Source organism: Ictalurus punctatus, chromosome 1 (assembly GCF_001660625.3).
Source record: "Ictalurus punctatus breed USDA103 chromosome 1, Coco_2.0, whole genome shotgun sequence".
Taxonomy (NCBI): domain Eukaryota; kingdom Metazoa; phylum Chordata; class Actinopteri; order Siluriformes; family Ictaluridae; genus Ictalurus; species Ictalurus punctatus.
The window spans coordinates 16234498-16248295 of record NC_030416.2 but is presented as its reverse complement, the minus strand read 5'-3'; the positions used below and the strand labels follow the sequence as shown (position 1 = coordinate 16248295).

The window sequence follows — 13798 nt, the reverse complement described above, 5'->3', positions numbered from 1 at the left end:
GATGAAAAAAAGAACATTAAAATAACAAATGGTCCTAAAGTCAGAGATAAAGAGATAAAGAATAAAGAAAAGTGTGTGTGTGTGTGTCGGCGTGCTAGAAATACAAGTCACTATACCCTTATTTGACCTTATTTCTAAGCGTGTGTGATTACCAGACAGGCAAACAAAAGTGGCAACATGGTAGCGGATTTAGCTGACAATACTGGAAGTAATTAGAACAGTATGGTATTATACACCACTGGTTAGTGGTTTTAATAGTGAAAGACAATTATTAAATCAATGAGTAGGCTTACCTGACCACACTGTATTTGTTTTTAATTTGTCTCTATTTTAACAGTTACAGCTTTGGCATCTGACAGTTTTAATGTGCTTTGCTTTTGCTCAGCTTTGACTATGGCTTTTAGTGCTGTAACATGGATTAATTTGGAGTGGAAAAAAATATTTGTTGCATTGATTCCGTAGCCAGACTTGCTGTTTTGTGTCTGCTTGCACATCCAGCTTGTATCCTAGTAAGTGGAGTCACTGTATAAAAGTGCAGTATTTCTTGGCACACACACAGTACAGTAATATAAAAATAATATAATTGATAAAAAAAAATATATTAGAGCAGTATATGGTTGATGGTAATTTATTTTAATTGTTTTATTTTTATTGTTACATGTTTAACAATAGAGTTCACAAAATGGCTGCCCAGGAAATGGTTCCTCTTTTGCCTTGGTAAAAGTGTCAGAAAGAGAGAGAGGGGCGGGGAAACGGAATTGCACAGCACACCTTAGGCAGTGTCCTTAGGCAAGAACATGTCTGTATGTTTTGAGCTGTTCATTGACTTATCAAAGCAAGATAACTGGTTAAACTACTAATGACAGGTTTCTCTTCACATTCAGGGTAAAGTTGTGTAACCATTGTTTAAAAAAAAAAAAAAAACCCTTGACTGTGAAACATAATTTTCATAGTTTTCCTATGCGGAGAAACAGGAGGGAGGCAATACAGAGACACTGAAATACTTGAGTTTCCCAAGAGACACAAACATATTACTTGCTGAAGCATGCACACCCCTTTGTACATCACTCTGTTTTACACTCTGCCACACTATTTCCACTTTATGTAATCTTATATGTCCAGTATATACAAACCCTGTTTTGGCGTATCTGGTGCCCATTTTTTTTTTTTTTTTTAGGTGGGATGACAATAGAACCTAATTTTTATTTGTCTCCGGTAAAGAGAGAGTCAGTGTGGAAAAAGCTTGGCATTAAAGCATTACAACTACAGTGTACCTTTTGGGGCAGTGATAAGTCACGAACAATTTATATTTTAATGATGTGCGCAAACATGAAAATGTGATCATATTTAACACAAAAAGTGTTAAATATGATCACAAACACTGGCACCCTCTTTTGCTAACATTTATTTTATCCAGTTTTTCTTTCAGTTAGTAACAACCATTTGAAAAACTCCAAACACAACTGAATGAGGAATTCAGTGCTCTTGACTAGTGTGGTAATAATGGGAGCTGAGAGAGAGAGAAAAAAAAATGTGGAATATCTGTGGGTCTCTGGAAATTGAGTTGGGAAACACAGGTGTAATGCAGAGTAGCATTTGTCTTTTGCCTTCTTCTCAGTTTCTTCAAGCCTATCAGTCATGCTGCATTTGAGGCAAAGTTGCAACTTTCATGCATACAACTGGTAAAAACATGGGTGTAGGAGACAACACCAACCCCCACCCCCCACACACACACATTTCAAAATCTAGTTTTTGCCATCCCACCGTTTAGCTATGGCTCGTTGAACCTGTTTTCCTGTAGCCAAGCTTGACGAGAGCAAAGTGTCTGTCACTGCAAAGTAACAAGCAAAACCTGGTAGGAATTTTCAGAAAGGTGGCAACTCTTACACAATGAAAGCAGAATTGATTCATTTGGAGATGACTCGAATATTCTGTGACTATCCGTGGGGAAAAACCTCGTGTCCTGAGGGGAGGGCGGTTACGACACAGCATTCATACACTCTTGAGCACACTAACATATAGATGAAAGATTTACCACTTTGTATTTGAGGTTGGATATCGTAGATATTTCAGCCCATGGAATTGCTGATTGTTTGCTGGCTTTGATCAACAATTTTGTTGTCAAAATAATTATTTAGCATAAGAAACTGTCAAATATGCATAAGTTTGAAAGCGAGCTAGCACACAAATTGTGTGTATGTGCCATTTCTACATGTCCATAAACGATGTAATGGTAACATTAGGCAAAATGTTCAGACAGAGATGAGCATCATACAATATTTTAAGAGGAACAGGACAGAGGAGGATGAACGAGCTTGGTAAGTTGTATGGATAGCTATCAGTTAGCTAGCTAGTTCAGGTCACACTGTGTTGGATGTTTGGTTCCATCGTATGATGATTAGTTCCACTGTTGGTGAGATGGAGCTATGTGTTGGAGAATGAATGTGTGTTTTCATGTTCTGATTCTGGAAAACGTCACCATGGTAGGACAGTGCTGCTGCATCAAGAACTACCACAGTAGGTCGCATTGTCATCCAGCAAGAAAACTGGACAATGAAGGGTTACGGTTAGGATTAGGCCAACTCGCCAACAGAAACAGCAATCCTCGCAGGATGGCAACCACAAATCAACATGTACTGTGGCTAGCTACATTAATTAGCAGCTGAACAACTGTCCGTTTGGAGTTTTTTTATATATATATATATATATATATATATATATATATATATATATATATACACACACATACATATATACACATACATATACACATACATACATACATACACACACACACACACGCACACACACACACACTGTATCTCACAAAAGTGAGTACACCCCTCACATTTTTGTATATATTTGATTATAACCTTTCATGTGACAACACTGAAGAATTGACACTTTGCTACAATGTAAAGTAGTGAGTGTACAGCTTGTGTAACAGTGTAAATTTGCTGTCCCCTCAAAATAACTCAACACACAGCCATTAATGTCTAAACCGCTTGCAACAAAAGTGAGTACACCCCTAAGTGAAAATGTCCAAATTGGGCCCAAAATGTCGATATTTTGTGTGTCCACCATTATTTTCCAGCACTGCCTTAACCCTCTTGGGTATAGAGTTCACCAGATCTTCACAGGTTGCCACTGGAGTCCTCTTCCACTACTCCATTACAACATCACGGAGCTGGTGGTTATTAGAGACCTTGTGCTCCTCCACCTTCTGTTTGAGGATGCCCCACAGATGCTCAATAGGATTTAGGTCAGGACACATGCTTGGCCAGTCCATCACCTTCACCCTCAGCTTCTTTAGCAAGGCAGTGGTCGTCTTGGAGGTGTGTTTGGGGTCGTTATCATGCTGGAATACTGCATACTTATCATGCTCTGCTTCAGTATGTCACACCATGGAGTAACCATGAATGCCAACATGTACTGTGACATACTGAAGCAGAGCATGATCAGTATGCATTATTCCAGCATGATAATGACCCCAAACACACCTCCAAGACAATCACTGCTTTACTAAAGAAGCTGAGGGTGAAGGTGATGGACTGGCCAAGCATTTCTCCAGACCTAAACCCTATTGAGCATCTGTAGGGCATCCTCAAATGGAAGGTGGAGGAGCACAAGGTCTCTTACATCCACCAGCTCCATGATGTCATCATGGAGGAGTGGAAGAGGACTCCAGTGACAACCTGTGAAGATCTGGTGAACTCCATGCCCGAGGGTTAAGGCAGTGCTGGAAAATAATGGTGCACACAAGAAATATTGACACTTTGGGCCCAATTTGGACGTTTTCACTTAGGGGTGTACTCACTTTTGTTGCCAGCGGTTTAGACATTAATGGCTGTGTGTTGAGTTATTTTGAGGGGACATCAAATTTACACTGTTATACAAGCTGTACACTCACTACTTTACATTGTAGGAGTGTCATTTCTTCAGTGATAATCAAATATTTACAAAAATGTGAGGGGTGTACTCACTTTTGTGAGACACTGGGTGTGTGTGTGTGTGTAATATATATATATATATATATATATATATATATATATATATATATATATATATATATATATATATATATATATATATATATATATATATATATCAATTGGTGACCACCTGTGTTTTACAACTATTTAACCAATAAAAAGTATTTAAACAGCTTGTGACTAAATCTCCCCGCCCCAGTCTGAGTATTCTCAATCTTCTTTCAGTGCAAATACCCTCTTACAACCACACTAGTTGTAAGACACTAGTACATTCACATTTATTCATTTAGCAGATGCTTTTATCCAAAGCGACTTACAAATGAGAAAATACAAGCAAAGCGATATATCAAAGCGAGATACAAGCAAAGCGATATATCAAGCAGAGAACAATACAAATAGTGCTACCATGCAAGATTTATAATTTAGTTCTAGAGACATCTAGTACATTCTTTTCTCAAAAGTCATTAAAAATGACTTTATTTAATAAAAATAAAAATTTTCAGGGGAGCATGCCCCCGAACCCCCTATGCATGCAAGATGACTAACTTTGGCCCATCATTATGGTGCTACCACTATAGTGGATATTGTCATTTTCACAATCATTTTCTCTTTCTTCTCTGCCTTAGCTGTATGAGAACTGGTATCGTGGTCAGCCTGATAGTTATTTCCTATCAGGAGAGGACTGTGTGGTGATGGTATGGCATGATGATGGGCGCTGGAGTGATGTGCCCTGTAACTACCATCTGTCCTACACTTGCAAGAAGGGCACCAGTGAGTATGCCAACCAGTGAATTTGCTCATAACACTTTACATGAGGGAGTTTGTCCCTTCAAATAAATGAACATTCAGTTTCAATTCTTCAGGGATAAGGGAGTATGCATAGTATGCATACTGATCCTGACAAGGAGTTTAAAATGCAAATTCTATGAGCACATTGTTCTAACATTGCTTGGTCACCTAATTTCAAACAAGTTGTGCACTTATGTGTGTGTATGTACGTATGTATGTATGTATGTATGTATGTGTGTATATAAAATATATATATATATATATATATATATATATATATATATATATATATATATATATATAAAAAATATATATATAGAGGGGTGTGTGTGTGGGTCCTCCACTAATATTGGCACCCTTGGTAAATATGAACAAAGAAGGCTGTGAAAAATTGATTTATTGTTTAACCTTTTGATATTTTGTTCAAATAATTCACAAAAATACTCGCATGGATAGCAAATAATTGCATACAAAACACAGGTTTATCAAAAAATCTTTGTTAAATTTAGGTGTGCAACAGATTTTGGCACCCTTTTAGTCAATAATTTGTGCTACCTCCCTTTGTCAAGATTACAGCTCTGAGTCTTCTCTCTGAGTCTTCTCCTATAATGCCTGATGAAGTTGGAGAATACATGGCAAGGGATTTGAGACCATTCCTCCATACAGAATCTCTCCAGATCCTCCAGATTTCGAGGTCCACGCTGGTGGACTCTCCTCTTCAGTTCACCCCACAGGTTTTCTATGGGTTTCATGTCAGGGGACTGGGATGGTTATGGCAGGACCTTGATTTTGTGGTCAGTAAACCATTTTTGCATTGATTTTGATGTATGTTTTGGATCATTGTCCTGCTTCAAGATCCAACCACGGCCCATTTTAAGATTTCTGGCAGAGGCAGTCAGGTTTTAATTTAATATCTGTTGATAGTTGATAGAGTCCATGATGCCATGTATTTTAACAAAATGTCCAGGTCCTCTGGCAGAAAAAACAGTCCAAAAACATTAAAGAGCAACCACCATATTTAACCGTGGGCATGAGCTACTTTTCCATATGGCTACCTCTCTGTGTGCGCCAAAACTACCTCTGGTGTTTATTGACAAAAAGCTCTGTTTTGGTTTCATCTGACCATAGAACCCGATCCCATTTGAAGTTCCAGTAGTGTCTGGAAAACTGAAGGTTGTTTTTGGATGAGAGTAAAGGCTTTTTTCTTGAAACCCTTCCATATAACTTGTGGTGATGTAGGTGACTTCGAATCGTAGTTTTGGAGACTTTCTGACTCCAAGATGCAACTAACTTCTGCAGTTCTCCAGCTGTGATCCTTGGAGATTTTTGGCCACTAGAACCATCCTCTTCACAGTGCGTTGAGACAATCTAGACACCTGTCCAGTTCCAGGTTGACTCATAATATTTCCAATTGACTGGAACTTCATTATTGCCCTGATGGTGGAAATGGGCATTTTCAATGCTTGTGCTATTTTCTTATAGACACTTCCCATTTTGTGAAGCTCAACAATCTTTTGCCGCACCACTGTATTCCTTGGTCTAACCCACTGTTATGATGACTAAGGGAATTTGACCCATGTGATTCCTCATATCTATGCCTCTGGTTGAACAATTTCCCGTTCCTAGTCACCTAGGTGTACTAAAAAAATGTAAAATATCAACAGGAACATACTTCAAAGATTTTTTTTTTTAAAAAACCTGTTTTGTTTGCAATTGTTTATCAATGAGAGCAGAATATTTTTATAAATTAATTTAACAAAAGATCAAAATAATAATAGTATAGTAATTTTAGTAATTTAGTTTTTTTTTTTTAAATAAATTTTATTTTATTTTATTTATTTTTTCTCAGCTGCATGTGGCCAGCCACCTCTTGTCTTGAATGCTAAGCAGTTCGGTGAGCGACAAGCGCGATATGTGATTAACGCTCAGGTGCGTTACCACTGTGAGGAGGGTTTCCTTCAGCGACACAAACCCATCATCAGGTGCCAAAACAATGGACGGTGGGAGGAGCCACAGATCACCTGTACACCACGTAAGAAACTTTCACCAATGATGGCTACTATTTTTGGCTACTATTGATAAGATTATGTATGGATGAGTAGGAATGGTTTTTAATGACTCTAGTAGCCCAATAATAAAATTTTCTTTCCTCTCTTTACACCTCAATCTGTTCATCATTGTGCAAAATTACATGTATTGTGTACTTTATGTATTGTGTGTTAGTAATGACTTCTGCCTTTTTTCTTTTTTTTTTCAACAGAACCAGTGGATTTAAGTAGAAAACAAGTTACATTGCCTTCTGCAAAGAACTAGGAAGCCACAGAAAATGCGAAACCACAGTGATGGAGCTTTTAAACCAACCAGCTTCTTTGTTTTTTCTTTCTATGCTCCATTACCTTTCCTTTAAGAGACCTGCATTACTCATCAGTGTCAGTGTTTCAATCAAAAACACTGTTGTACATCACACTTGTATTGTGCTACTCCATTCATCAGCTTATTTCATACGTTTTTCTCTTTTCTGAAGGAAATGACACTGAATTACTTATTTTGTAATTCTATGACACAAAAAGCATAACTTTCACCCAACCAGTAAGTTACTACAGAACACATTTTCCAAACAATAGCGGTATATATTAAAGCACTAGCAAAAATTGCAAAATGCAAATGCGACTTAACCCCATCCTGGTCTGAATTAAACTGATGCCACTGTCTCATAATGACTTCATTTCATCCCACTGATAGTTCTCATTACTGCCACCAGTAGGCAGAACAACATGGCCAGGGTGAATGGGAGCTCAGAAATGAAATAACCCATTGCTAAAATCAATCCGATGAGAAATAGAAAAGGTAACAGCTCATCTTCAGTGACCCATTTGTTTATTAGTAGCCTTTGACTGTTACATCCTCACATTCACAGAACCTGATATGTAATCAAAACCATGCCTTTAGCATCAAATTGGATTTAAAAATATTCATAGATTCTATAATTTACTCTAAGTAAACATGGAAAAAGAGGGTTAGCAGTGGCAGGCCCTGGCTTACTTCACTTAAACCCAGCAGTGGAAATAAGGTTAATAATACTCTCTGGCTGCTGTCATTCTGACATTTGTACTCAGTAAAACCTGTGTTCCTCAGCCATGTAGAATATGTTTATAGTCAACCCAATTGGTGTTTAAGAATCAATTTCCAGTATTTCATCACACCTTTCAGTTAGGTAAAGCGCTGACCAAGAATCATCAAATCCAGCATACAGATTCCCAGACAACATGCTAGTTTTACTGTGGTCTTGTATATCTCTTGATTGAGAGCCTCAATTTTTACAACACCAAAAACTGCCTTGACATTTCAGTATCCAAGCTTCAAGAGAACAATAAGCCCTTTATTGACTCTTTAAGAAAACAAGCATCCTTAGATACAGTGAGATATAATAAATTTATTAAAGAAAATTCCTATGTGTGGATTAATTTGTGCCTGGCTGTGAAACACAAGCTTTACATTTTCAAGTAATTTGGTGCTCAGTTTTTTCAGGTCTCTTATTTGCTCTGGGGAATAATCAGTACTTTATGAAAGCTGTTCCCAACGTCATAAGAACTAGCTATGTTTTTCTGTATTCTGCATTTTTGGTGACATTACATACTGGTTGAGTGTACATATCTTTCTACTTTTAATAATTTTAATGTCTCATTGTTCTTCAGAAATATTTGATTAAGTCTACTGAAAATCAGATTCATAAGACAAGACAAAATTGTCTAATTCGGTATAAGATCCACTATGCTCACTAAACATGGGAAAATAATGTCTAGTAAAGTTAGTTTTTAGGCTTACAAAATTAAGACTATTGGATGTATGTTACTGAATCTAATTGGCTGTCAAGCATAGATCAGCGAATGTGTTACTAATACACTAATCGGTGCCACTAGGTCCATCATTTAGTACTTTACTGATTTTGTACGCAAATCTTTTGTGGTAATTTATTTTGTGGCTTGGTTTTTCCATTGGGAAATATAGTATGGAATAAAGCCTGGAAGAAATTAAACAAAGACTTCAATTACTAACTTCACAAAAATTGCCATAGGCATTTTTATTTATCTGCTCATTTTGTCGTGTTTAGGTTTAATAAAAAAATAAAAATAAAAAAGTGAAGCCATCTGGTATATGGTACCATACTGCTACAATTTGTAGGATTCTGTGTTTGTTCTGGAGTTTTATTTAAAATAATACTAATACTAATAATAATAATAATAATAATAATAAACACATTTTACTAACAGTATCAACTATACAGTCTTTTGACCTTATGTTGTTATTTTAGTTCATTTAGCAGTAAGTCCACACATAAGGCATATAAGTTCATTCATAAAAGATCTACATATTAATGAGCATGTTAAAGCATGTTAGAACTACAAAAGTGTTTTTATATTATTCACAAAATTTGTTTAAGAATTATCTGCTGATGTAGAACTCAATTATTAATTCAATTATTTACACACTATTGTAGGAACACCTTTAAACAGTATTCTGATCTAAAAAAATTTATTTATTTTTTTTTAATCCTACATTCCCACTGAACAAATCAAGTCTTGTAACTTGGCACCATATCATGTCAAAACATTATCTCATATTGCTGAAAGGAAAATAATAATAATAATAATAATAATAATAATAATAATAATAATAATAATAATAATAATTCCCAGTGTGCATGAGAATTGTTACAGTGGCACCTGCAGACTTTTGTCTTGTACCAGGGTAGACCTTAAGTATTTGTAATCATTTATCCCTGTAACAATTATTTACCTGTAACAATATGCCCCATAGAGACTAATGCTCTTTTTAGGGAATCCAAAACTGTGAACCCCTGGATGTGTGATTCCTCCACATCGCTCCTTAGGGATAATGATGGGAAAGCGCACACTACCATCGTCTAGCCAGCCTCCATCACAGCGCTCCAACCCCAGAAACTTCCAGGAGGAGTAGAGTTGTCCCACACGGGCCAGACTTGCTCCTTTCTCCTTACATGCACGAGCTGCTTCCAAAAAATTTAGTGGCCCTGGGACATAGAACACTGAACCTGCATGAATGGGAAAGTAAAACGAAACAGTTCAAATGAAGAGGTGGAGACTTACATACATTCACTTAAAAAGAACAACAACATACAAATAATCATAAGGGAGTTCTCTACTATGTCACATTATTCTGATGACATTTTGTAGCTGCCAATATTACACTGGCATAGCAGGAGCTCAAATGTCACAGCAGAAACAATTTCACTCCAGCAGACTCTCTCCTATCTACTCAAACAACAGTGTATTGTTTTCTCCTCTTCCGTTCTTTACTGAGCCCACCATACCTCCCAGCACGGGTTCCTCAAGTTCATTTCTGTGGGCACATTTCAAAAATCACTACTTCATAAAAGGCCTAAACAGACACTGGACAGAATAATTATTCAGGCCGAGTGATAAAAAATATATTGAGATAATTAGCACCTAATTTTTTTTTCCGTGGACACCTGCGCCTTTCTTGCTGTAACACCTTTAACTCACTATCAAGCATTTTGTTATAGTAGAGACATGCACATTAGAATTAGTAAAATAATCTGTAGAGCCATGTATTTACTGACCCTCAGTGGTAGAGGTAAAGCAGAAGGCATCGTAATGTTCCTTGGTCTTGTGCCGGGGTCCATAGCTGCGGATCCCTGGAGGAAGATCTTTCCCACAAGCTGGCCGAGGATTCAGAATGGGGTAGTTGACAGTCCCATCATTTAACCATCCAGCATTACACCACTCCAGACCTTCTGTCCATTCTATACATTGTATAAACAATGGATGAAAGTGCTGCAATCATACATCACTCTAATTTTTGTGAGAAAATATTACTATAGCTATTTTCCTTTCTAGTAGGTTAAGCTTGTGTTTTGAATTGTGATATGGATATTATTGCTTTACATGTTAGATAAAAGTTGTTACCCATGTAAAGCTGTGTGTATGTTGCCAGTGTTGCATCCTGCTTTGCACAAGCATTTTTGGCTTCTAAGTAGGAAAATTTGTAACGACCATGGCTGCTTTGATAAGGAAATACCACCCCTGCAACATAATCAGTGTTGTATATGGTTATTGTCAAAAGAAGGCAACTTCTTTTTAGCATATGTGAGGCATTGAGACACTAGATATTTACAATTTGCTTTCCTGTACCTTCAATGCTTAGAGTAATGGTGACACTCTCTTCATCGATGCCATTGATCAGTTCACACTGGTAGAGACCACAATCTTGGAGTTCCAGCTTGATGAGGCGGAGAGAGATGTCCAAAGCATGCATACGTCGAAGACTTGCTTTAGACTGCCATGTGCCATAGTACTTAACCTCATGCCCATTACTGATGAGAACAATATTTTCCACTCCTGTATGAAGAGGTTCAACTTTACTCCACTTGACTTTGTAGTGAGAAGGTACAGTCCTCAGAACACATGGCAGGGTTGTGTTCTCTCCTCGGCGTGCTTTTATCCCAGCATACACTGGTGGTTCCATAAGATATTGCAGCTCTTTATCTTTGTCTGAAATATTATTTTCATAAGAAGTAACAAACAAAAAAGCATTTGACATTTGACAATGCAGCAAAATTAGGAATTTATATTTCAACAAGTGCCATATGATTCCAATGAGCTTTAGAATTACCTGTATTGTGGTAGGGATTAACTGCATCAGTCAAAAAGAGAAGACTGGTAGTCACCACTATAAAAGCTGCACAGTTCATAATTAAGTGTACCTTTTCCTGTCTGAAAAACATTTCCTTTAGTGGTTGCAAATCAACAATATCCACATTCAGTCTAGTGGTACCTAAAGTCCACACAGTATACTGTTTTGCAGGTTCCAACACAAGCAATTTACCTTAGATGTGATTTATAAAGTAATTAAATTATAATTATCTACATTTAAATCTATTTTAAGTCCAACGTGTAGCTAGCTTTTTATGCAAAGTGCAATTAACACGCATTGATTACAGCTACTTTTGATGTTACACTAAGTACCGATTTAGCAAAGAGAAATAGAATGAAAACTAATCAGAAAATTGTATCAAACCTGTTATGCCTTTTGTCTTCTGTCTCTCTTCTTTTAAAATCTTAAATTAAAAGGGTTCATACTTTTTTTTTATTTGCTTGTTGATCTGTTGAGCCACTTATACAGTTTAGGATACGCTCGCTCGCTCACGCTCTCTCTCTCTCTCTCTCTCTCTCTCTATCTCTATCTCTATCTCTCTCTCTCTCTCTCTCTCTCTCTCTCTATCACAGTAGACTGGTCCATCCCCTCTGTTCCAGATGTTTCATTCAGACAGACACCCATTGTTCCTCACATCTCTTCTCAGAACTTAATAAAGCGACCAAAAATACAAGTTAGTGAATGCAAGCCAACAATTGGCATTATTTAAATATAATGAAATGCAATAAAATAATTTTATTATAAAACAATTTGTTTTGTTTTATATTCATTCATTCATCTACAGTAAGCGATTTTTCTGGATCTGGGTCACGGTGGATCCAGAGCCTACCCTGGGAACACTGGATACAAAGTGGGAGCACACCCCATATAGGACATCAGTCCACTGCCAGGCACCATTCATGCACATTCACACACTCATTCATACCTACAACCACTATAGCATAGCCAATCCATCTGCCAGCTCTGTTTTGGAAGGAAACCAGAGAACCTGTAGGAAATTCATACAAACACAAGGAGAACTCCACACTGTCAGTAACCTGCTCAGGATCTCAGAGCAAAGTGACATACCAAATTGATGACAACCAGCTGTGTTTAGTCAGGCAAAAGAATCTAGAAATACATTAGAAAACTGCTGCACTTTCTTTTTCTAATTAAAGATCTCGGTATTGTATTTTGATAAAAACTGAGTCCTGATATGACAAGACAGCAATTAATATATGACACCATTATGTTTCATTGCAACACACCATGAAGCCTCTTAATTTTTAAACATTTTTGAAGACTTTAATCAAGGTCAAATAAACCCACAGCAAGATAAACAACAGACTTTTGACCATACAGCACATCTCTAGTAATGAATTAATCCCTAGAGAGTACATTTAGATCTGAAGATTAAAACTTTAGTAATTGTTATTAAAGAATGTAAGTTTAGTAGACAGCGGAATCTCACATATAGTTGACATGTACACTATTACTATTGCTTTATTAATCACAATAAGGACAGCTTTTTTTTCTTTCACTGAAGACCATTCAGGAAGAGTTCTGATTCAGGAAGTAACATACAATAATCACATTGTCATCAGCGTCTCTTTCCATCCGAAAGACAACAGCAGATACACAATGCATAAAAAAGGGCTGAGATAAATTCTAATAATGAGATTCCACTGCTTCCTTCTGGCCTTCTTCATTGTGCTAATTCATCAATAGGATCCTTTCTAAGCCTGCAGTTAGCATTCATAAAGGCATGTCTAGGTGACAGCAAGCTCTTTCTCTCTTTTATTTATTCCTTTCTCTCAGTGTCTCTCATTTCTCACTGTGCTTGTGTGAGTTGCTCAAAAATGAAGCTGATGTGTTCGCTCATACAAAAAGAGGATATGTAATAGAATCTTTATTTTGGGGTTCAGTGGGAAAGGTCAAAGCCAAACCAAGACAATCTTACTATCAGTGAGTAAAAATGAAACTAGGACTGTTTTGTCAAAGACCAGCATTTCTCATGATATCAAATGTGATTTCTGAGGTTGATGGTAAAAGCTCTGTAGCATCTACAAGCTTTGTTCCCATCTATTATCAGTAATGGTAGCAGGGTAGAACATGCTCTGAATTTGTTGGGATATCACTTTCTATGTAGAACCTGTTTAGTGGCTTGGTAAAATGAAACTGTCAAAAATTATTTAGTTGATTTCACTAAAGCTTGAAATCTTATGGGCACTGCTGCTTTTTGTTCAATATTCTGTTTAATATTCATATGAAAATAAATTGTAGCACTTGGCTGATTCGGACTGACTAACAAAAGTATTCTGCCT

The 13798-nt window shown here is 36.9% G+C and overlaps 2 protein-coding genes across 4 annotated transcripts in view; one reads left to right on the top strand and one right to left on the bottom strand.

Moving 5' to 3' along the window:
• bcan (brevican) overlaps nt 1-8227 on the top strand; it is a 29821-nt gene extending 21594 nt beyond the window's left edge. For 2 of the 3 annotated variants that reach the window (XM_017472818.3, XM_017472792.3), the window contains exons 12-14: nt 4619-4763; nt 6631-6813; nt 7042-8227. In XM_017472818.3, coding sequence (XP_017328307.1) covers nt 4619-4763; nt 6631-6813; nt 7042-7094 — 381 coding nt within the window. In that variant the 3' untranslated portion in view covers nt 7095-8227. Of the gene's footprint in view, nt 1-4618; nt 4764-5350; nt 5516-6630; nt 6814-7041 lie in introns of those variants that run through there. The other variant, XR_008396773.1, reaches the window with a different exon arrangement.
• A 610-nt stretch (nt 8228-8837) lies between these two features.
• On the bottom strand, nt 8838-12003 carry hapln2 (hyaluronan and proteoglycan link protein 2). Its single transcript, XM_017472831.3, has 6 exons — nt 11859-12003; nt 11454-11554; nt 10973-11332; nt 10748-10864; nt 10402-10584; nt 8838-9852 (listed from the first exon to the last, which is right to left on the bottom strand). Exons 2-6 carry the CDS (start codon nt 11530-11532, stop codon nt 9575-9577), a joined length of 1017 nt encoding a protein of 338 aa, XP_017328320.2. The 5' UTR covers nt 11533-11554; nt 11859-12003; the 3' UTR covers nt 8838-9574.
• Nucleotides 12004-13798: the final 1795 nt, after the last annotated feature.

What these genes read in the sequence shown, in the direction of transcription:
- hapln2 (XM_017472831.3), bottom strand. Translation starts at nt 11,532, where the DNA reads ATGAACTGTGCAGCTTTTATAGTGGTGACTACCAGTCTTCTCTTTTTG. An exon ending in TAATCCCTACCACAATACAG is followed by an intron (nt 11,333 to 11,453) that starts GTAATTCTAAAG and finishes ATAATATTTCAG; the next exon opens with ACAAAGATAAAGAGCTGCAA. An exon ending in CATTACTCTAAGCATTGAAG is followed by an intron (nt 10,865 to 10,972) that starts GTACAGGAAAGC and finishes ATTATGTTGCAG; the next exon opens with GGGTGGTATTTCCTTATCAA.